This window comes from Eleutherodactylus coqui, chromosome 13 (assembly GCF_035609145.1).
Source record: "Eleutherodactylus coqui strain aEleCoq1 chromosome 13, aEleCoq1.hap1, whole genome shotgun sequence".
In the NCBI taxonomy this organism is placed as follows: Eukaryota; Metazoa; Chordata; class Amphibia; order Anura; family Eleutherodactylidae; genus Eleutherodactylus; species Eleutherodactylus coqui.
In genome coordinates, this window is record NC_089849.1 from 21849891 (window position 1) to 21872099 (window position 22209).

The following is a 22209-nucleotide window of genomic DNA, read 5'->3' on the forward strand; positions in this document are numbered from 1 at the left end:
CTAACTGCAGCAGCTCGGAGGCTGCCATTAGGTATCTGTAGCCTTTTTAGAAGGGTCCCCCATTGATAACTGGTTGTACCATTGCAGGGATTCTCAGTGATCAACTGTAATCTGCGTGAGAACCAATGAACAAGTATTCAATTTTGCTGCAGCTCCTCCGCAGGAGAAATGAAGTATTACACTGCTCTTCTTGAAATCAATTGACTGCCTATATAAAGATAGCATAACTGGTATTGCTGCAGCAACTTGTTATTTATCCAACCTGGTAAACAACATGAAAAAAATCCCTAAAAAACAACGCCGAATTAGCTGTTTTTTGTTCACCCTGTGTTCCAAAAAACAGAAATAAAAAATAATCAAAAAGTCCCATGTCCCTTTAAATAGAATCAATGAAAAAAATAATCCCTCATACAGCTCTAACAGCATCAAAATGTCTCAAACAAACTGGTGAACCCATTCCTGTACTTTATTTTAGTAAATTTAGAAAAATGTACACATTTCCCCCCAATAAAACAGAAAAAAAAAATCAGTGTAAAAAAAGTATTAAAAATGCAGCAAAAATAATTTTGGCAACCCAAGAATAAAAATACGGTCTAAAATCTACAGTTTCAGCTATAATTTACGTCAGTTTCTGGCATAAATTATAGTAAATCTGACGGGCCGCAAAGCTATGTCCCCTAATGCTAGGCCCTACCCACTTGGCAGGGGTCAGCGTAAACGCTCAAAAAGTCCCAATTTTGACACTTGCCCCCAAATTGTGATTTTCAATCACAAGCCAGATGATTGGTATGCCTCTCTGTGTCCCACCTGTTGTGATAAGACCTCTGCCTGGATTAAGACATTGATGGACGGCAGGCTGCTGTCTTCATAACTTGACCGCCGGGTGCTTATCCGGTCTCGCTCATTTTGTACAGCTAGAATGGAAGCACAAGGGTTAACAGGAGTCTGGGAAACAAGTCAAACTTTTGTCTCTTGAAGATATATAGTAAAAAGGACTCAGTAAGGTGTGAAAGGGGTTAACGGAGCTTGACCAACACATTAGCGATCAAAGTCAGCGGACAACTTACCCCGCAGTCCGGGGATGAGACTGTCTGGGAGCGTAAAGACCGCTTCCCAGTCCGGCAGCCGGATACCCAGGAGGGGGTCTGATGGTCCCAGAATGAAAAATTGTCGCGCTTCCTATTTTTGGGTGATTCTGTTTCAGAATCGCCAATTATTTCTTACGGCAATAAAAAAAAAAGCACGTCACATTCGATTATAGGTGCGGTCTTCATGTGAGCGCAATTTAATTTTTTCCTATTGGAAAACATACTATTTTCAGACGTGCTTAAAGCACGTTTGAAATCCCATGTTGCAGTGATGCATTATTCCCGTGACCGTATTTGCGCATGTTTTTGTATGCATAAAATATACTCCCGCTAAACACGAAGAGTAGAGCCCATTGAGTTCACACGAGTGCGCGGTATAAAAAGTAGGACTTGCTTTATTTTCCGGCGTTTTGCACAGCAAAGGCCCCATAAAAGTCTATGGGAGGTGCGCAAATCCGTAAGGGGAAGGGCAACATCACATGAGCGCATTTGTGGCCACAAACGTGCAGCATGCAGAACCCATTCACTTCAATAGGTTCCTTCACATGTGATGAGTTTCCGCGAGCATGAGGAAAAACACGCGACATGCTCTATTATTCTGCACAATTGCACAGGAAAGGACGTCGTTTGCCTGAGATCCCGCAGTGAAATGTGCAATTTTGTGGGTTTAATTAAAAACACCTTGGCCTAACGAATCAGCTGACCTGCTTACCAGTAAGCTGCGCCACCTACTAAGTAGGCGGTCCGACCTACTCCAGCATGGCGCTGCCGGGACCGAACTGATGTCTTGGCAGCACAATAAAGTACAGTAAAATACGCAGATCTTGGGACAATAGCCTGTAATCGTGAGCCATGCATACCGCATATATGTCCCATGATTTTCTGTCTGGCTGCGGCTTACCTCCCTAAACATACGAACGTTCGGCTGAGCCAAACATTCATGTGTGTGAGGCATCCAGGGAAAAATTGTGTCAAAAAATGGTTCCTCTGACAGTTGTTGAATGTGTATGGGCATCTAGAAGGGGTTGTCCAGAATTTGGGGGACTTTTGCTCTCTCCAGGATAGGTCATCAATGGTTGATTGGTGTGAGTCTGCCTCTTGGGATCCCTGCTGGGCCCGCTGTCAGCAGATAGTGATGTCAACATTGCAATAGCCAGTTTTTTTTTCTACAGGCACAGCTCCCACTGAATTCAATGGGGAGCTGTGCCTGCAGTACCAATCTAGGCCACTGCAATACAGACAGCACTATTTGCATCCAGTACCGTCTGTATTGCTTGGCAATCAGCTAATTGGCAGGGATCCTGAGTGGTGGACCTCCATTGATCAACTATCCTGGGGAGAAGTCATTAATAGTAAAAGTCCCAAAAATCCTGTGTACTGACGAGGGTCAAGAACCCAAAATAAAGGTGTTGCTCTTCCTTTGTAGAAGTCTCTGGTTTCGCTGACTAGAGCTAATTTGCATACTTTTTCCCATGGTGCACTGAAAATAAGTCTCCATACATCCACTGTGTCTCTTCAATGAGTAGTGGTACCCCCTGAACAAGCTATGCAGCGTTACGATTCACTCTTGTATGTGCAAGAGTTAGTCAAATCTGTCTTTCAGGAGTCGAGGAATGTTGGGTCAGAGGGGACTGTAATACAACATATTACCGGCATGGCTGAAAAAAAGGCTTTTAACAACTACAGACAACCTCTTTCTAGGGTACCTATTATGGCGGCTTCACATAATAGGGAACCATATGGGGAACAAGAAAAATGGGCAGAAGCGGTCTTGGTGCAGTCCATACCGAACTGCCAGGTGTTATACCTGCAAGTAAATATTAATCTAGCGTGTGATATTATCATAGTTTATTCGGGGTTAACTACGGAAACAGTCCGTGTTTACCAAGTGATTTGATCTCATAAAGTGATTATGTGGCACAATCAAGCTAAACCAAGATTGGCGAGATGATATTCCCATAATGCACAGGGACACTATGTAACCCCCGCAGCACAGATAAGACTGACAAGGCAGAATCACCTTTTCTTCAAGGCTCAACCCTCCATTGAAATGCATGGAAACTTCAACAGGAAGGGTTTTCATTCCAAGCTCCCCCACCATTGGGTAGATGGGACCCTCCGCACCCCGTGTTGTACTACATCATTGGTGTCAGTGAGCAATTATCCTGTACGCCAAATGTCAGTGTGTTATTGTTCTGTCACCCCAAATATCGGTATTTTATTGTTGTGTCCTGCCAAGTGTCTGTGTGTCACTCTCCTGGCCCCCAAGTGTCTGTGTGTCACTCTCCTGGCCCCTTAAGTGTCTGTGTGTCACTCTCCTGTCCCCCAAGTGTCTGTGTGTCACTCTCCTGTCCCCCAAGTGCCTGTGTGTCACTCTCCTGTCCCCCAAGTGTCTGTGTCACTCTCCTGTCCCCCCAAGTGTCTGTGTCACTATCCTGTCCCCCAAGTGTCTGTGTGTCACTATCCTGTCCCCCAAGTACCTGTGTGTCACTCTCCTGTCTCCCAAGTGCCTGTGTGTCACTCTCCTGTCTCCCAAGTGCCTGTGTGTCACTCTCCTGTCTCCCAAGTGTCTGTGTGTCACTCTACTGTCTCCCAAGTGCCTGTGTGTCACTATCCTGTCTTCCAAGTGTCTGTGTGTCACTATCCTGTCCTCCAAGTGTCTGTGTCACTCTCCTGTCCCCCAAGTGTCTGTGTGTCACTTTCCTGTCCCCCAAGTGTCTTTGTGTCACTCTCCTGTCCCCCAAGTGTCTGTGTGTCACTATCCTGTCCCCCAAGTGCCTGTGTGTCACTATCCTGTCCCCCAAGTGTCTGTGTGTCACTCTCCTGTCCCCCAAGTGTCTGTGTGTCACTCTCCTGTCCCCCAAGTGTCTGTGTGTCACTCTCTTGTCCCCTAAGTGTCTGAGTGTCATTATCCTGTCCCCTAAGTGCCTGTGTGCCACTCTCCTGTCCCTCAAAGTTAGTGTGTCATTGTCCTGTACCCTCACGTGTCAGTCTATCACTCTCTTGTCCCCCAAGTGTCAGTATGTCATTATTTTGTCATTCCACGTTTATGCGTGTCTTTGTTCTATACCCCAATTATCAGGGTCTTTTTAATATACAAGTGGGCCCAGTTAATGGGTATTAAAATGGGTCTCCCCTCCACTGTTGCCTTCCACCCGTCATCTGCAAACTTTTTTGGTGGCAAAACCCCCCCACTCATACTCCCCTCACCCAGGCCCAGCAAGCTGCAGGCTTTCCTGTGGTCTCTGCTCTTCTCTGGGTCCAGCAGTCACATGCCCGTCTAAGCACATGACCATTGCAGCCAATCACCGACTTTAACAGGTACTGAGACTGGTGATTGGCTTCAGCAGTCATGTGTTTCAACAGAAACGTGACTGCTGGATCTGGAAGTGAGTAGAGACTGGAGCGGCGGAGGAACGCAATAGGTAAATATAGCTTTAGATGATTTTTAACCTCTTCAATACTTTTCCAACTATATCCCCATCCTGAGGACGTGGATAAAGTTGAAATTGGTGCTACTGCCAGGAGTTCTGGCACTACCAGGAGGCCCACTGCAGATGTACTGTTTGTCCTATGTTGTAAGCTGCCCTGCCCGATACACCAAACATCAGGGTGTCTTTGTTCTGTACCCCAAGTGTCCATGTGTCATTGTGTTGTCAACCTAAATGTCTTTATTCTGTGATACATAGTAACATAATCTGTAAGGCCAAAAAAAAGACTTATGTCCATCCAATTTAGTATATTATTCCACAATGTTGATCCAGAGGTAAGAAAAAAAAACAATGAGGCAGAAGCCAATTTTCCCCTATTTAAGAAAAAATTCCTTCCTGACTGCAGTCTCGCTATCGGAATAATCCCCGAATCACTGACTATTCTGAAGTTAATAATGATTACAATTATAGAAGGTAAGTATATCGGGTTTAGGGGGGCGGTAATACTACTGGGGCTACTGTGGGGGGTCACTGTTACTACTGGGGTCGATATAGGGGATACTATTACTACTGAAGCCACTGTGGGGGTCACTATTACTACTGAAGCCACTGTGGGGGTCACTATTACTACTGAAGCCACTGTGGGGGTCACTATTACTACCGGGGCCACTGTAGGGGTCATTATTACTACTGAGGCCTCTCTGGTGGTCAGTATTACTACCGGGTCCACTGCAGGGGTCACTATTACTACTGAGGCCTCTGTGGGGGTCACTATTACCACTGAGGCCACTGTGGGGGTCACTATTACTACTGAGGCCACTGTGGGGGATACTATTACTATTGAGGCAGATATAGGGGTCACTATTACTACTGGGGCCGATATAGGGGACACTAGTACTACTGAGGCCACTCTGCACGTGGCAGCGTACCTCAAGCTGACTTAGGGTATGTTTATACATGGTGGAACTGCTGCAAAATGTACGTAGCGAGAATTTTCACAGCAAATTCCGTAGCATTTCTGCATTCAAAAAAAGTCAAAATCTGTTGGTGTGGATTTTGGCTGGAAATCAACCGCGCATCCGCAGCTGTTCTCATACTGTGCAGCGCTCCCCCTCACCTCCTCCAAAGGCTTCAGTCAGCCCTCCCCGACATCCAATTCCCTGCGGTCTGGTCAGGTGCGGCAGCGCTGGTCAGGTGAGGCCAATATAGGTCGCTGAGAACTGTTAGCCTAGGAGCGCTGACAGCCGAAAGCATTCAAATGAGGTGAGGGGGAGCGCCGCAGGTACACAGCTGATTTTCAGTCAAAATCCGCACCAATGGTACAGATTTTGACAGTTTTTTTTGGATGCAGAAATGCTACAAAATTTGTTCCTGCCTTTTTTGAAACAGCCCTGTACTTTTTATAACAATGGAGGTAAAATCATATGTTGTGATAAGCTCCGCCCCTGACCACACCCCTCTATCCCGCTTTGACCCTGGGAAAATCTGGTCACCTTAGTAGAAACCCTCTTTCCTCTAGATATAGAGAGCGCCCCCTTGTTACAGTCCTGGGTATAAATAGATGATGGGAGAGATCTCTGTACTGACCTCTGATATATCTATACATAGTTATTAGAGCGCCCCCTTGTTACAGTCCTGGGTATAAATAGATGATGGGAGAGATCTCTGTACTGACCCCTGATATATCTATACATAGTTATTAGAGCGCCCCCTTGTTACAGTCCTGGGTATAAATAGATGATGGGAGAGATCTCTGTACTGACCCCTGATATATCTATACATAGTTATTAGAGCGCCCCCTTGTTACAGTTCTGAGTATAAATAGATGATGGCAGAGATCTCTGTATTCTCCCCTGATATATTATACACAGTTATTAGGTCGCCCCTCAGCCGTCTTTTTTCTAAACTAAATAACCCCAATTTTGATAACCTCTCTGGGAATTGTAGTCCACCCATTCCACTTATTACTGTAGTTGCCCGTCTTTGCACCCGCTCAAGCTCTGATGTGTCCTGCTTGGGTATCGGTGCCCAAAACTGTCCACAATACGTGTGGTCTGACCAGTGACGTACGTACTGTCACAGCATGAAATGTTCTGGGGCTCTCAGGACAATGATATGCCAGTAACTTGGATACTAGAACATCCAGTCTTGGGACATGACCTGTCACTCTGCCTTCTTTACAGTCCCAAACCTTGTTGTGCCATTGATGCGGGATGCCCAAAGCAGATGGTTGCCAACAGATGTACTGTATCTCTGCCAAAAACAACCCCCTAGACTAGACGCTATCTACATTGTAATCCCTCTACTATGTACTAAGCAGATAATTTTCCTGACATTAAAACATTTACTATCTTTCTAATCTGCAGACTGGACCCTCCTCAACCATTACTTCTAAAGGCGAGATGTTTGTCCCTAAACAACCCTCCCTATAGTTTAATCAATGATTAGGTGAGCACTAGTCTAGTGTAGTTTAAGAAAAAGTATATTTCTCACCTTCTTTCTTCATTCCAGCCCGAAAACACTTCTTTAACCTGCAGTATCGACACTGGTTCCTCTTGTCCTTATCAACCACACACTGTCTATTAAACCTGGAATGAGACAGATGGTTAGAGCTTACTTTAAAGGAGCCTTCCTACCAAAAATGACCAAAAAAGTTATGTAATCTGTGGGTCCATGGTCTAGAATGAATAAATGGCCCTAACCCTTTGGTAGGAATCTTTACAGGAACTCTTCATTTGAAAGTCTCCTTGTTGGGTCAAAGATTTCCAGTAATGGATGCTTTACAGTTTCAGAAGGTGGTGGAGGTCCAAACTCATGGACTCCATCGAGATGATCTTCTAGCACGTGCCTATGACATATCAGAAGATCCCTCTGTGGTTGATTTCAGATGAATAGCAAACGTCAGAGGAGTTGGATCCAACAGCTTGGACTCGAAGAGTCCATTACTCCATTGTTCTATATGGGATTTATGGGAACCTGGGCATGAGAGTTTTGAAGGTCTCCATAACTTGTATTATTTCTGATTGACATATCATAAAAGTCTATTATTGGAAAAATCACTTAAAGGTAAACTGCGGTGAAGACTGGAGTCTCCCATTAATTGATTCATTAGGAAGTCCTATTGCTAATGAATTTACAAGAGCCTCGCCTATATATTGATTAGCCCTTTGTGGTTGAGTAATATGGATCCACCCCACCTGCATGAGTACATGTGGTTCTTTCTGACGCTTCTTCTGAAAAACCCTTTGCATCCATCGCAGCTGGAAGCCCCATAATGCTTTCCTGTCGCTCGGTCACCGCAAATTGCGCACAAAGAGTTTACGCCAATACTGTTTGCAGAACTGAGACTGGTCACTTCTGATGGTGAAGTATCTGAGGATACAAAAGACTTACATCAGTTGATACTCAAACACATTCTTATTATTTCCATCATCGAAGATATGATCACATATGGATAAACTCTAGTTTATGGTCATTCGTTGCAGAAGTGTTAGTGATGTGACTTCACATTCTATGTTTTTGCCTTTAGTGGTTTTCCAGGCAAATACTAGTGATGACCTATCTTCAGGATAGGTTATCAATAATTGAGCGGTGGGGTCCACTGCTTGGAAGTCCGGCCAATCAGCTAAACAGGAAGGAGATAACTCTGACCCCTGTAGAGTGGCCAGCACTTGTAATTGCAGTTTTAATTGTTTTTAATGAGAGCTGTACATGCAATTATGAGCACTGGCCACTACACAGGGGTCGGAGCTAGCTGCTTCTGCTCCATACCCTGTGTGTTGTGGCACTGACAGCACATGCCCAATTAGTAGAGATGAGTGAGCACCCAAATGCTCGGGTCTGTGTTATTCGAGTCCAGCTTTTCGTAAAATTCGAGAGCTCTACTCGAGTAACGAACCCCATTGACTACAATGGGGGACTCGAGCATTTTTGTATGTGGGACACCGGGTCCTGAGCTTTTTTTTTCTTCTTGGTTCGTTCTCTCTCTCGCTGCGTCGCGGCGGGGAGGGGCCAAAAATCGGGGCGGGGTCGAACACGATTTGATGTTCGTTCCAGTAACGAGCACCATCGAGTACGCTAATACTCGAACGAGCATCAAGCTTGGCAGAGTATGTTCGCTCAACTCTACCAATTAGTTGATTGGCCGGTTGTTAAAGAAGTAGACCCCAGCTGATCAGCTGTCCTGAGGATAGGTCAGCCATAGTATTTGCCTGGAAAACCCATTTAAAGGGGTTGATCGGCTGTGGATAATTCCTTTTTCTTAGAAGGGTCCAATGATAACAAGCTTTAATAGCTGTAGACCAAATGCTTTTTAAGTCAACAGCTTTTCCTTCTGATTCCCCCTAGAGATGAGCGAACGTACTCGGTAAGGGCGATTTCGCAATCGAGCACCGCGATTTTCGAGTACTTCACTACTCGGGTGAAAAGTACTCGGGTGCGCTGTGGGTGAGCGGGGGGTTGCAGGGGGGAGAGGGAGAGAGAGAGGGCTCCCCCCTGTTCCCCGCTGCTACCCCCCACTCCCCTCTGCAACCCCCCGCCCCACAGCGCACCCGAGTACTTTTCACCCGAGTAGTGAAGTACTCGAAAATCACGTTGCTCGATTGCGAAATCGCCCTTACCGAGTACGCTCGCTCATCTCTAATTCCCCCATATTTAGAGCCTTCATATGTTCTCCATAGCAAAAGGGAAATAAGCAGCTGCTGAAGAACTCAGGGGAAATTTTATCTCCCTTGAGAACAAAGGAATTCTCTTGACATTTGTTGTTGAGACACCCCCATACGCAGATGGTTGGATCGTCCTGCCAAAAGCATTGAGTTTGGCCAGCATTTATCTCATGTGTATGACCCACAATTCGACCTACATTGTTTAACTGTTCTGCAGCGCCTCCACAGGCGAACAAGAGCATTACACAATTTTGTTTGAAATCAATGAGGCTGTCCATTTAACGTTCAAAGATACTGGGTCCTCCAGACCAAGAGACCTTCTTTGTAGCCTCAACCCACTTATTATTGAAGGTCCTGAATGGGGGACTTCTGTGTAATAATTCAGAATTTCCTAATAGTCTATTAGAAGACGAGTCTTCTAAACCAGGCAAACAATGGGAAACCATTCTATGAAAATGGAACAGTGTACTTTACCTAATTAGATAGCTGATATGCTAACTACATTTGTGTACACAGCATAGAGGAAGACCCTATAGCAACCATGGGGCCAGTGGAGCGTTCCTACTCCATGAGCAGCTACAAGGTATGGGGATTGAATAGGGAGATGAACAAGCACTGGACTTACATGAGCCAACAATATGGTAGGTGTACTGGGCTGATTGAATACCAGGACAGCGCCCTACTTACATTTTGTTGGGCACGTTTCCTAATCTTAACTAGTAGACAGTGTAAACTTAGACCAGGAAGCATAAAGATGCACCAAATTGAACATAGTGGCTCATACTAGATAATACATTTTTAGCACATATGTCTAAAGGCCTATTTAGGCACAACAATTATCGCTCAAAATTCGCTTAAGGCTGCATTCCCACGAACGTGTATCGGCTTGGTTTTCACGCCGAGCCGATATACGTTGTCCTCATGTGCAGGGGGGGGGGGGAGGATGGAAGAGCCAGGAGCAGGAACTGAGCTCCTGCCACCTCTCTGCCTCCTCTCCACCCCTCTGCACTATTTGCAATGAAAGGAGGCGGGACAGGGGCGGGGCTAAGTTACGCAAATTAGCCCCGCCCCTGTTCCGCCTCTCCCCATTGCAAATAGTGCAGAGGGGTGGAGAGGAGGCAGAGAGGGGGCAGGAGCTCAGTTCCTGCTCCTGGCTCTTCCATCCTCCCCCCCCCCCCCGCACACGAGGACAACGTATATCGTCTCGGCGTGAAAACCGAGCCGATATACGTTCGACTGAATGCAGCCTAAAAGATGGCTTTTGAACGATAATCGTTGCGTGTAAATGTGCCCATCTTTCAGTTTTCTGCCGAACGATGGATTTCACGCTGTGTTCTGCCCGGGGAGCTCCGATAACAGCTGAATGCATTGTCTCAGCTGTAATCAGCCCAGCAGAACAAAGAGAATTTATTCAGAGAACAGAGGGCGATCCTCTGAGTAAATTCAGCTCTCTGGGGCTCACACTCTACTAATTGGTACTAATAGGCATTAATATCAATTAGTAGATTATGCAAAATGATCGCTAAAAGCATCTTTTGAGTGATCATCCTTGTATCATCTTCATTTCCACGTAAAAGAGCCTCCAGGAGCTGTTTGCAGAGGCCAGCCTGTGATTAATCACACACCTAGCTATGCACACAACTGTGTTGTTCTGTTTGCGGCTGATTACAATGTTATCTGCCGTCTCCAGTGGAGATAACAGCCTGCTGTCTACTGAGAGATAAATGTGTTTACTATACCTCTCAGAAGATGAACGATGGATTTTAAGTTTGCCCTAAAATCATCGTTCAAGGGGAGTACTCCCCAATTCAGGCACAACCAACAACCCAATTGATACCTCGAGACCTTAAATTCGTAAATTCCTTCTCGAAGTATAGGCTGGGCTTTGTTCAAATGAAAAGTACACGATGCCTGCGTTTACATATAACCATTATCGCTCATTTTCGGTCGTTTGAAGAATTTTGAGTAATAATCGTTACGTGTAAATGAGCCTTAACTGTACTCCATCTACTGACTAATTTGGGCACCTATTGTCACATATATCCCATATCTCTTTCCCGCTGAGCCACACTCCCTTGTTGAGCAAGGAACAAAAAATGTGTAAATGGCATAATGAATGTGATGCAGTGCATATACACCAGTTCTTAGTAAATCCTCCCCATATTTGCATACGTTTTTATGTCTGAGCACCTTTGTAACAGTTCTATAAATGCCACGATTTTATTATCCACGAACCAACATACTCCAGAAGAAAAAAATACCAGGCCGCACCCTAAATCAGTGCAGCCCTGAGCGGCCGTCTACTTTCACTATCCAACGCCCTGCAGAACAATCATATGTCATACACATCCACGGCCTGGAAAGGCAACAGCCAACATGTGACACCGCTTCATGCCTGCGCCCACGCCGGAGGTATCGGCCTGTAAATATTAGCTTGCAGGAGAAAGTTTATCAATGATGGCAACATTGTATGACCAAATCCGGGGAGCTGTCACTGAAGGCAAAAGTAGCAAAAAGTTGACACTTAAAACTTCAGGCTCCCTTCACATCATGACTATTGGGCACATACGAGCCTGGCGGCCGTCCCACGGACTGACAACTTCTCTTTCCGCATGACCTGAAATGAAGCGACTAGATTTAAATGGCTAATGAGTTCTTTTCCCCAAAAAATTGTGCAGCCTACTGCATACCGTAGTTGCGCATCCATTGAGCACACATTTGCGCACCTCCCATCGACTTCTCTAGGGACCTTTGCTATTAAGATGCGCAGGAAAATAGAGCATGACTACTTTTTTGCACATGCGCAAATATGGGAAAGCTTTACAAACCCATTGATGTCGGTTGTATTCTCTGCGTGCACAAATACACCCGCGTAAAGGAGCCCGAAATATGTGGAGCGGTTAGCATTCCTCCGAGCGAATGATCTCTCAGTTTGTGTGTTCGGTCAGCTTAGACAAAAAAAAAATTCTTTTTTTTTTTAACAGGATCGTATAAGTGACTGAGAACGACGGAACAATCGGTGCATAAATTGAATGATTAGCGAATGAGCCAATAATAATTCTTATGCCTGCATGAAATGCACAATAAGCGAATGAATTATCGCTCGTCGCTCAGTCGCCGCCTGTGCCTATACCTAATATCGTTCATTTTTGCTTGTTAAAAACTATTTTTTGAGCAATAATCGTTCCATGTAAGGTCGCCTGCACACAAACTGATAGGATTCCGTATGCAGAAGCCCGCAGCAGAATCCGACCCTGTGCCCGGCCGGCGTCCATGAGTACTTTTCTTTTTTTTTTAAATGTTCATTCTTACAGCGACCTCGCTAGGCGTTGACGCGGCTACCCGCGACCTTTCCACAATGGCAATTGCAGAAGGGACGCGGCCCTGACTTTGACTTTAGTGGAAGCCATCCGTGCGGAATCCACATCAAAATGGAACATGCTGTGATTTTTCCTCCTTTCGCGGAGGTAATGTTCCATCACCTTATTTGCATATTACCCAGAGGAGCATGAATGGCCTTATAAGTCTCCTCACTCACTTACCTTCTAGGTGCTCTCCCTAAGGAGTAAAGATAGCATGCAAGGAATGGTATTTGCTGGGGATCTGCGGTGCGAACGCTGACCACAGATTCCGCAATGCAAATCTGTTTGTGTGCAGCCGGCCTAAAAGGGCCTTAAGTGTAAAGTGTATCAATACTGGATATGAATGTAATCAGGGGTAGGGGCTTCATTCAGTAGGGGGTTGTGTAGGTTGGGTGGAAAATCCAAGTAAAAGTTACAAATGACAGTAGAATGTGATATAGGGGATTGGCCGTGTTTACACAGATAAGGCAGCGATAAGGGCGGTGGGTCGCCTTGTATTTTACTGTATAGATGTTCGCTTCATAGTGAATTATCCAATTAGTAAACCGGCCAGGAGGGTTTATGTGCTGCAACATATTGGATTTCTCAAGGACATATAAAACTACCAACATTGCTCAAAATACAAAAAGTACAATAAATCAGTCTGACTATAGCATTATTACAGGACCACTAATACAAGCAGCCGCCTATCAGGGTGTTGTGTGCTGATAGGCTCTGTGTGCCCTTCGGTGTTGGAGGGGTAGGGGGTGCGGAGACATTCTGGAGTGAAGAGGCTGACACATCTATTGAGTGCACATCTCCGAGATAATCCTAATCTGCTCCTATCCTTAAGGAGGCCAGAAGTAATTCCTTACAAACTAAAGAGGTTAGGCTTCATTAGCGTCAGCATTTGGGGGTCCATACAGAACCTCCGTCACTGAATCCTTTTTAAGGGTGGCTTCACACAAGCAAATTGTTTTTTAATGGGTTCGTTCTCATCCCCACTTTTTGTGCACGTGAAAAAAAAAATGCAGCATGCTCTATTTTTGTGCTCCAGGTCCCCATAGAGGACCTATGAAAAAAGAACACATCTGGACCTCATTAGGATAAATAGCCTTTTAAATTGGAGCATGGTAGTGCGCAACACATGGTTCAAACCAGTGAAAGTGAATGATAACACGGGCCTCCTGTGATCTGCCTATGGTATTATTGAGGGGTCTGTCTAGTAAGGCCGCCTGCACACGGGCGGATTTGCATTGCAGAGTCCGGGGCGGGCGTCTGATTTTGGGTTCCGCTGCGAATACCGTCCATTGCATGCTATGGAAAAGTGATTCCTCCTGCACACGAGTGGAAATTTATTGCAATTTTTCCGCTTGTCGAGGAAAAATCGCAGCGTGCACTATTTATGTGGATTCCGTGCGGATGACTCCCATTGAAGTAAATGGAAGCCTTCCGACGCACGGTCCTTCCGCTATTTACATTGCAATGATGTGGGGAAAAGCAAGGGTTAAAAGAAAAAAAAAATCTGTACTGTGCATGTCCAACGGCGAGCCGTGCAGACCCTCTGCAGTACAGAAGAGAAGAAATAATGACAGGGGTACGCACAGACGCCGGCTGGGCACAGGGTCGGATTTCCCTGCAGGCTACCGCATGCGGAATCCAACCCGGTCATGTGCAGGCAGCCTTTTTGCGCGGATTCCTCGTAGATGGCTTCCATTGAAGTCAATGGAAGCCAACTGACCTGCGGCCTTTCCGCTATTGAAATTGCAGAAATGTTGCGGACTCCACATTGTGGCTAGGGAAAATTCGGAATTTGAAAAAAAAATCCGTACTGCGCATGTCCGACGGCAAGTCGTGTAGACCATTCGCAGTACAGAAAAAGAAGAAAGGCAGGTACGCGTGGACGCCAGGGTCGGATTCCGCAGCGGGCTCCTACATGCGGAATTCAACCTGCCCGTGGACATGAGGCCTAAAGCTGATTACACACATAGACAACTATACATCCCGACTTTCCTACAAACATGCTCCACAGCTCAGTCAATCAACATGTTTCTAAAGCGATTTGAGAAGAGCGTCTCCACCAACACTTATCTCACAGGAAGACTCCCCCATAAGGAGATATTGGTGGACATCAGGCCATCCTACGGTAATACACATAAGATACAACTAAAAAACATGGACGCTACCAACAATTTCCTAATGCGTATGACTATCTTAAGGGAGGTTGCATAAAATTAAGAAAAAAGTATGCCCCCTCCTCCCCCCCAGTAATAGCGCCACTCTTGTCCAGAGAATGTGTCTGGTATTGCAGCTTTTTGCTTTGATCAGCCACTGGAGGCTTCTGGGAAAAAGGCATCATGGGAGGAAACAAAGATACAACAAGACGGAGGGTTTCTGAGCATCCAAAAGTTTAGAATATTTAAAGGGGTTTTCCAGGATTAAAATGTTGATGACCTATCCTTTAGGATTAGCCATCAATACCTGATTGGTGGGATCTGTCACTCCGGACCCGATGATCAGCTGTTAGAAGAGGCCACGGCGCCCGATTGAGCGTCATGGTATATTCTCAGGCCTGAGCCGATCATTCCCTTTCAAGTGAAAAGCATTGAGCTGCTATATTAGTCCCTACGTCTCCGACATGTACAGCGCTGTGCCCGGTACACAGTTAAGAGCCCGCTGACCTGGGCACTGCGGCATCTTGAAGAACTGATCGGCATGGGTCCCAAGCAGCAGATCCCCAGACTAATTTGGTAGTGATGACCTATCTTGAGGTCTTGGAAAACCCCTTTAACTCCTTAGTGACCAGCCTACCGGCCCAGGTAAATGGGCAGTTCATCTATGGACAACTGCCTGTTTACTGTGAATGGAGGTGGGCGGTCGGAAGAGATCTGCGGACCCTCCACCTCCATTCAGTGAGTGATCATGACTCCAGTGTGAAAGCACAGGAGCGCCCATTATATGTATGGCCTCTGACGTCCACAGTCGCCTCCGTTTGCAATGGTATCGTTAATAACGAAACTGGACGCTACGGAGGGGAATCGGGTTGTCTTCATGGACGAATCCAGGTTTAGTTTGGGCACTGACGACGACCATGTTTGTGTCTGGAGACCTCAGGATGAGCGCCTTAATCCTGCTTTTGCTGTGGAGCGGCATACTGCCCCCTACTGGTGTGATGGTCTGGGTGCTATTGCATATGACAGTCTGTCCCCCCTGGTAGTGGTACGAGGGACAATGACAGCTCAGCGATATATTCAGGACATCTTCCTTGGGGTGAAAAATCAGCACTGGGAAATCCGCACCAAATCCACACAAACTGGTACTGATTTTGATGCAGATTGTGAGGTGGATATCAGGCCTTTACAAGCCTCTGTGGGTCATGAACAATCATTCATACAATCGTTGGCCCACATAGAGTTTTATCATTGTAGTTAGCGCATCTCCCGTTCACATGGCGAAATGTGCTGCCGCTGATTTTTGGCGCTGCAGGAAAAAATGTGATGACCCGATGAATGAGCGTTTGCTCACTCATCAGGTGATCAGCGCCCCCTTCCTTCCTTATTTGGCGGTATACCACAGAATATGAAGTTCTGCTTTATCAATACAATTGTTCTCGGGAGCTGAAAAGTTTGGATGTTTCCATTCACTGACATGTAACATTTGTCCTTCGTGTCCCAGCCAGATGCCCTTGTGGCCGGCTATCCATCCAGAACTGATACAGTATTTAAAGGGTTTTCCCACAATGGATATTTATGGAGTATCAATTCTAAATGACATAAGTGAGGGTCCATTGTCTACGATGGCCCTCCTTCCTCGGCACAGGATCCCCAGTCCTCCATTTCTGGTGTGGAGAAGTGGTTGTGTTCCTGATCTCCTATATAGTAACATATGAGTGACCCCTTTGCCAGGTTAGGGGGGCATGGCACCCTAGTTCTAAGGATCATTGGTCAAATCCTCACAATCAGACATTCATGCCATATCCAACAGATATATCATACATTCCTGCAGTGCGGAAAACTTTTTTAAAGGGGTTGTCCGGTTTATAAAAAACTATTTTCAATTAGCCTATTAAGGAACTCCAAGTTAAAGGTGCTGTACTAGAAACTAAAGTGAAGAGGAGATTGAATGGAGCTCCATTCACTTTCAATGGGACTGTTGAGATACCTGAGCAGCCCCCGCTCGGGTATTTCCGCTAGCCCCACTGAAATGAAGGGAGCGCTGACCATCACTGCGAGGTGAGAAGCAACCCCTGTAGTGACAGAAGAACGGTACACAGGAGTCTCATTCTTGAAATCAGCAGTGAGACCCCCACTGATCTGCAAGCTATCCCACTGTGGAAAAGGGGATAACGTCAAAATCTGGTACTCCCCCTTTAATAGATGCAGGACCCTCATTCAGGATTCTAATTTTAATAGAAATTGTGCAATACTTCATTACCCCTGCAGGGGCACTGCAGAGATATTATATATTTGCTGCCAGATCTCCCCACTAATTGTAGACTGATCCTATGGGGGTCCCAGCAACAGGACCCTCTATGATCAGCTTATTGCCCAGCAACCCTTCAAACTAGAAGGGATTGGTCAAATTGTTTAACCCTTTAAGATCAAAGCCTGGCACTCCTCACTGCATATGGATGCCACAGCAGTGTGATAAAAAGTTTGGGATATACTGATAATGGACATTAAAAGATATCTTGTAACAGAATGTATTTCATATCAAATGGTTTCCATATCTTGTGATGGTGAGAACTAGTGAGCCTGAAATAACTGTATTCCAGTAGGGGTTAAGGCCCTTTACATGGGGCAACAAATGGATCCAAATCAGGGGCGTAACTACAGAGGGTGCAGGGGATGCGGTTGCATCCGGGCCCATGGGCCTTAGGGGGCCCATAAGGCCTCTCTTCTCCATATAGGGAGCCCAGTACTATGAATAAAGCATTATAGTTGGGGGCCCTGTTACAGGTTTTGCATTGGGGGCCCAGAAGCTTCAAGGTATGCCTCTGTGCAGCATGGTTTAGGTATGGGTACGGGTACAGATACAGATAAAGGGGGGGCCCAGCTCACCTTTTGCATCAGGGCTCCTGAGCCTTTAGTTACGCCCCTGATCCAAATGATGGTTCATATGAATGTTTGTTCCCAATCGGCGCCCAGTGATTGAACAAAAAACAATAAAATGCTTGTTCTTTTGTTCATTGCACCTTTGATCTGAACATAAAAATGATCCTTAGTCGTCGACTCGTTCCCGCGTGTAAACGTATGATATACAATCAATAATAATGTAAACTAGTCCACAGGAGCGATCGCTCAAACAATCGCTCATATGGACCGCTGCACAACAATTTCTATAATGTCAACCAGCGCTCGTTACTCTCATTTATGGGCCTTTTACATAGTCCAATGGACGGGCAATAATGTTAGTAGGAAAGTTTGTTTGCCCAATCGCTGGGCCGTGTGAGGCTGCCTCCAATTAGATGACGAATCACTGGCTCGCTCATCGGCTGATTACATCCTTTGTACAGCTGAAAAAATAATCATCATCTGTAGCACATCTGCCGATGGGCTGCCGAGAGGTGATGGAACTGGGGGACAAAAAGTCGTATGTACCATCATTCACCCCCATACATTCTAAATCAGCCTGTGTGAAGGCAAACCACCGAGATCAGCGTTCGTCATGAGACCAAATCTATCAATGTAAAAAAAAAACGTATATGCTAACAGTTAACCACTCAGCATAAAAGAACAATTTGCATGTCTCCGCCCACTATCTTAAATAAGGAATAAGCCCCTCATTTCTTGGGTGGGCAATGGACTTCAGCTGCAGCATGTATCACTGCAAGCATTTAGAAAGGCTTGCTGAGTTTTTCCGTGCCCTTTGGTTCCATTAAATAATATTCACCCTAACCTTCGGGAATAACGTATGGAAATATACCTTATGAATATCATTGCCACAAATGTAAGTCAGTCAACATGGCTGACACAACCTGTCATACGCTGAGGTCGGACACTACAAACAATCACAGCTCTTCTTGCTCTTTCATGCCTTTTCCATCGTGAGAGTTCAGCTCCATTAATTAGGATGAAACAGGAGAGCAGACTATTACTACTCCACAGGATGCCATTTCCACCCTCCCTACCATGTCAATTACAGAGCAGACATTTATTTTACAGTAGATCCGGATGGAAACCATGAAATGTTGAAGTAGAACTACTATACTCATTACTTAAGGTCATTAAAATAAAGCTGTCAGTGGTTGTCAATGGTTAATCATTCTTAGCTGGTCAAAACTAAATCAATGTTTTAGACTTCACAATAATTAATACAGTCACCGGGAAGGAGAGAGGAACCAGATCACTTGTGAAGATCGTTATTATGGCTATAGCGAGGGGAGGACTGTTCAGCATTAGCTCATTTATTCTTAAGGAGCTTCCATCGAAGTTCCCATCCATCAATTTCAATGGATATTGGTGGTTCATCATGGCCAACAGATCGAACCTTAAGATTGGCCATACACTTTAGATTTCGATCAGCTGTTGATTTTGATGGGTCTGGCCAATCATCTAAAGGTACTTTTATACAAGGCAATTATCACCAAAAAACCACAAATTCGGGTGATAGCTGTCCCATGTACACACAACCACCGACAGGACACTGAGTGAGAATTCACTTCCTTCTCGGAGTCACTTGACTTTTAGCTCACTTAGAAACCAAGTGACTATTGTCCCATGTAAGCAGACAGCCTTTCATCTACGAACAACTGCCCGTTTGCATTGAATGGAGGTGGTGGCCACTCTGACTCCATTCTCTGAACGACTATCACTCCTGTGTGAAAGCGCAAAACTGATAGTCCATTGGAAAGCTGTTGGCTGCTTATGCGCCCAACAATCATTCCAAGTAAATGTACCTTAATGTATACTGGAGCCTCTCGATTCTCCCCCGATGGTAGATATCTAAGGGAATGAGATAAGGATCCTTTTGTTTTCGGGGAGATAGTCTACTATAGTAGGAGAGTTCTCCCATCTCCGAATTCAGGAAACATGCATACATTCGGCCAAGCGTACATGTGTGTGGGAGGCCAAGCGTACATTTGTGTGGGACCACTGTCGGCTGAACAAGTGTGTGGCTGACAGCTACCTTATGTGTTTGGGTAGCCTTACCCTAGAGGTCTAAAAGGCAAACTCTAGCTAGCTATGTAGACAAATATAGCAAGGTGTTTAAAGGTCCACATTTATCATTCAGGAGTCTGGGAAATCTAGTGATCACCCCTATGGGAGTTGTAATGAGGACCATATCGGTCATCACCCAGTTCTCCCCAAAAACTTTGGAAGGAATTTTTTTTTTGTTTTTTATTATAATTCTTACAATTATCTATAATGAATGGAATTTCTCAAAATTTAGAACCTCTTCTCCTACAAACTTCTATTAATCTGGCAGTCAGTGGTGCAGAAACCTGCATTCTCACCAGACGAGAGTTATGAGACTCCTACAACACAATACATGCAAATTTTCTTTAGGGCTCTCTTCCTGGAGGATCCCTACTCTTAGGCTGGGGTCACATGGGGCGGATTCCCGCTGGAAATTTCGCGGTTTGGCTGCAGCAAAAACCGCGAGATTTCTGCCGGGAGAACCGCCGCGGAAAAACCCGTTGCGGCTTTGAAGCGGCCTGGCCGCTCGCTCTTCCGCTGCGGCCGGCGCTCCCATAGAGGAGAGCGCGGCCGCAGCATAAAGAAAAAATAAATAGACATGCTGCATTTTGTAAAGCTGCGGCTGCGGTCGCCGCAGCCGTGGTTCCTGCCTGACTTACCGCAGCGGATTGGCCATCCCGTGTGGACGAGATTTCTGAGAAATCTCGTCCACATGGCTGGCTAATTCCGAGATTAGCGGCCGCAGGTGGATTTGCCGCGGAGAAATTTCACGCGGAATTTCCGCGGCAAATCCGCCCTGTGTGAACCCAGCCTTAGAGGTAAATCTCTAAACTTTTTTATGACTGTCTTGATACAGCTAGGGCGACATGGCGATTTTGGCCACAAGTGATGCAACAAATTGCACGAACACCACAATAAATCTAATCCTGCTGGATTTCTTGCGACTGTTGGGTTATGGTCATGGCAACGTGCGATGCATGTCACGGCCAAAGTCACCGTGTAGGCCTAGCCTAATCCAGGACATTTGAGAATCCAGGTCCCATCAATGATTGAACGACCATTCCTGTGTATATAATAAGGCTACCTAAAAAGTTGGTATACCTGAGAGTAACTACAGTTGGAGCAGCCATTGAAGCTACTATTGGCCCAGAGGCCTGAGGGGGCCTGCTTGAGTGCAGAAACACTGTTGCTTTTTGAACAGGCAAAGCTAACTTGGATCACAACTTTTTTAGTGGATCCCATCAATCTCAACAAGATTCACCTGCAGTCTAAGGCCCCACTAACCGCTTAATTCCGGTCTTTGTATTGTATGTTTGGCCCAACAATTTTATGGCCCAGGTTCACCTCAAAGGGCTTCTTCACTTGGAATAAACCCTACTTGGTAGAAAGGTCCATTGACAATAAACAGATAACAGTGTCCCCCTGTTGAGACACCCTTCGATCATCTGTAATTTGTGGGAAAACCTAGTAGGAAGTGTTGAATTTCCTTGCAGTGCCTCCACAGCAAAAGTGAAGTACTGCACAGTGCCCATCCACAATAGTAGGTTCTCTGTATAATACAAGACAGGATGGATCCTCCAGAATGAGAGATGCCGAAGAAGCATCTTTATAACTGCTCCTTAATCTGTCCAGGAGACGAGGGTCCTGAACAGAAGACCTCCCTCTATTAACTCAGAATTCTCTAATAGGTTTTATGGAAATAGGTTTACTAAAGTGGACAATTCCTTTAAAAAGACCCCATCCACTTCAGTAGCCTTACTTTCTAAAACTGGAGTGTTAATTTCTGTCTATGGCATTCGAATGTAGAATGATCCTCAGTCCACAAGAAAGATTTTAAAAAACTCTTAAAATTAAATTAGCAATTAGAACATTTTTGATAAGAAAAAATACATATGTATATACATATGTATAATATAGTCCACAATTTGGAATTGCTGAATATCAGTAAACCTCCACCGTAAGCAGCTATCACTGGTTCTATTGAGGGCCCCAGAAGCAGATACAATAATAAAAGGTGGTCAATAAATGACTACCTATGAATGTCATCGAGGTGTTTGGGTCAACCCCGCAGCAACAAGGCACCTCATTACCCATGGACAGGCTATAAAAAAAGGCTCTTACCATTTCCTATGGCCAGAACTTGCATATTTTCAAATTCCAATGTGGTGTAAGCTGGGTCCAAAGCCTCAGTGTAGTCAGCCATATCCATATCTATCAAGGCTTTAGAAAGTCTCATTATCATCAGCAAACAGCGGCTGGCTTCCAGCAAATGCCACCAGTGAGGTTATTGGCCTCTCAACCTCAGCTACATTGACTCCAGCCTGTCACCTCAGGAGTGCAGGTAACTCTGATAGATGAGTACATAAGCAAAAAAAAAAAAGCCTATAGCTTTCTTAGGGTGGAGTCGTGAAGTTAATTTTTAAGCAACCCACCTCTGGATGCCCACACCCCCCCTCCTGAGATACAGGACTTGCTAAGGATTTAATTGACACGCTCAGTGGTTGGCGTATGTGTAGAAGATGTTTTGTAAGCTCTGTAAAGTTTGT

At 45.4% G+C, this 22209-nt stretch overlaps 1 protein-coding gene across 1 annotated transcript in view; it reads right to left on the reverse strand.

The window, feature by feature from the left end:
* HNF4A (hepatocyte nuclear factor 4 alpha) overlaps window positions 1–21905 on the reverse strand; it is a 36309-nt gene extending 14404 nt beyond the window's left edge. The window contains exons 1-4 of the mRNA XM_066586164.1: window positions 21785–21905; window positions 7717–7891; window positions 7013–7107; window positions 808–914 (exon numbers count right to left, since the gene is read on the reverse strand). Of these exons, the coding sequence (XP_066442261.1) occupies window positions 808–914; window positions 7013–7107; window positions 7717–7891; window positions 21785–21905 (498 nt within the window). The remainder of the gene's footprint in view (window positions 1–807; window positions 915–7012; window positions 7108–7716; window positions 7892–21784) is intronic.
* Window positions 21906–22209: the final 304 nt, after the last annotated feature.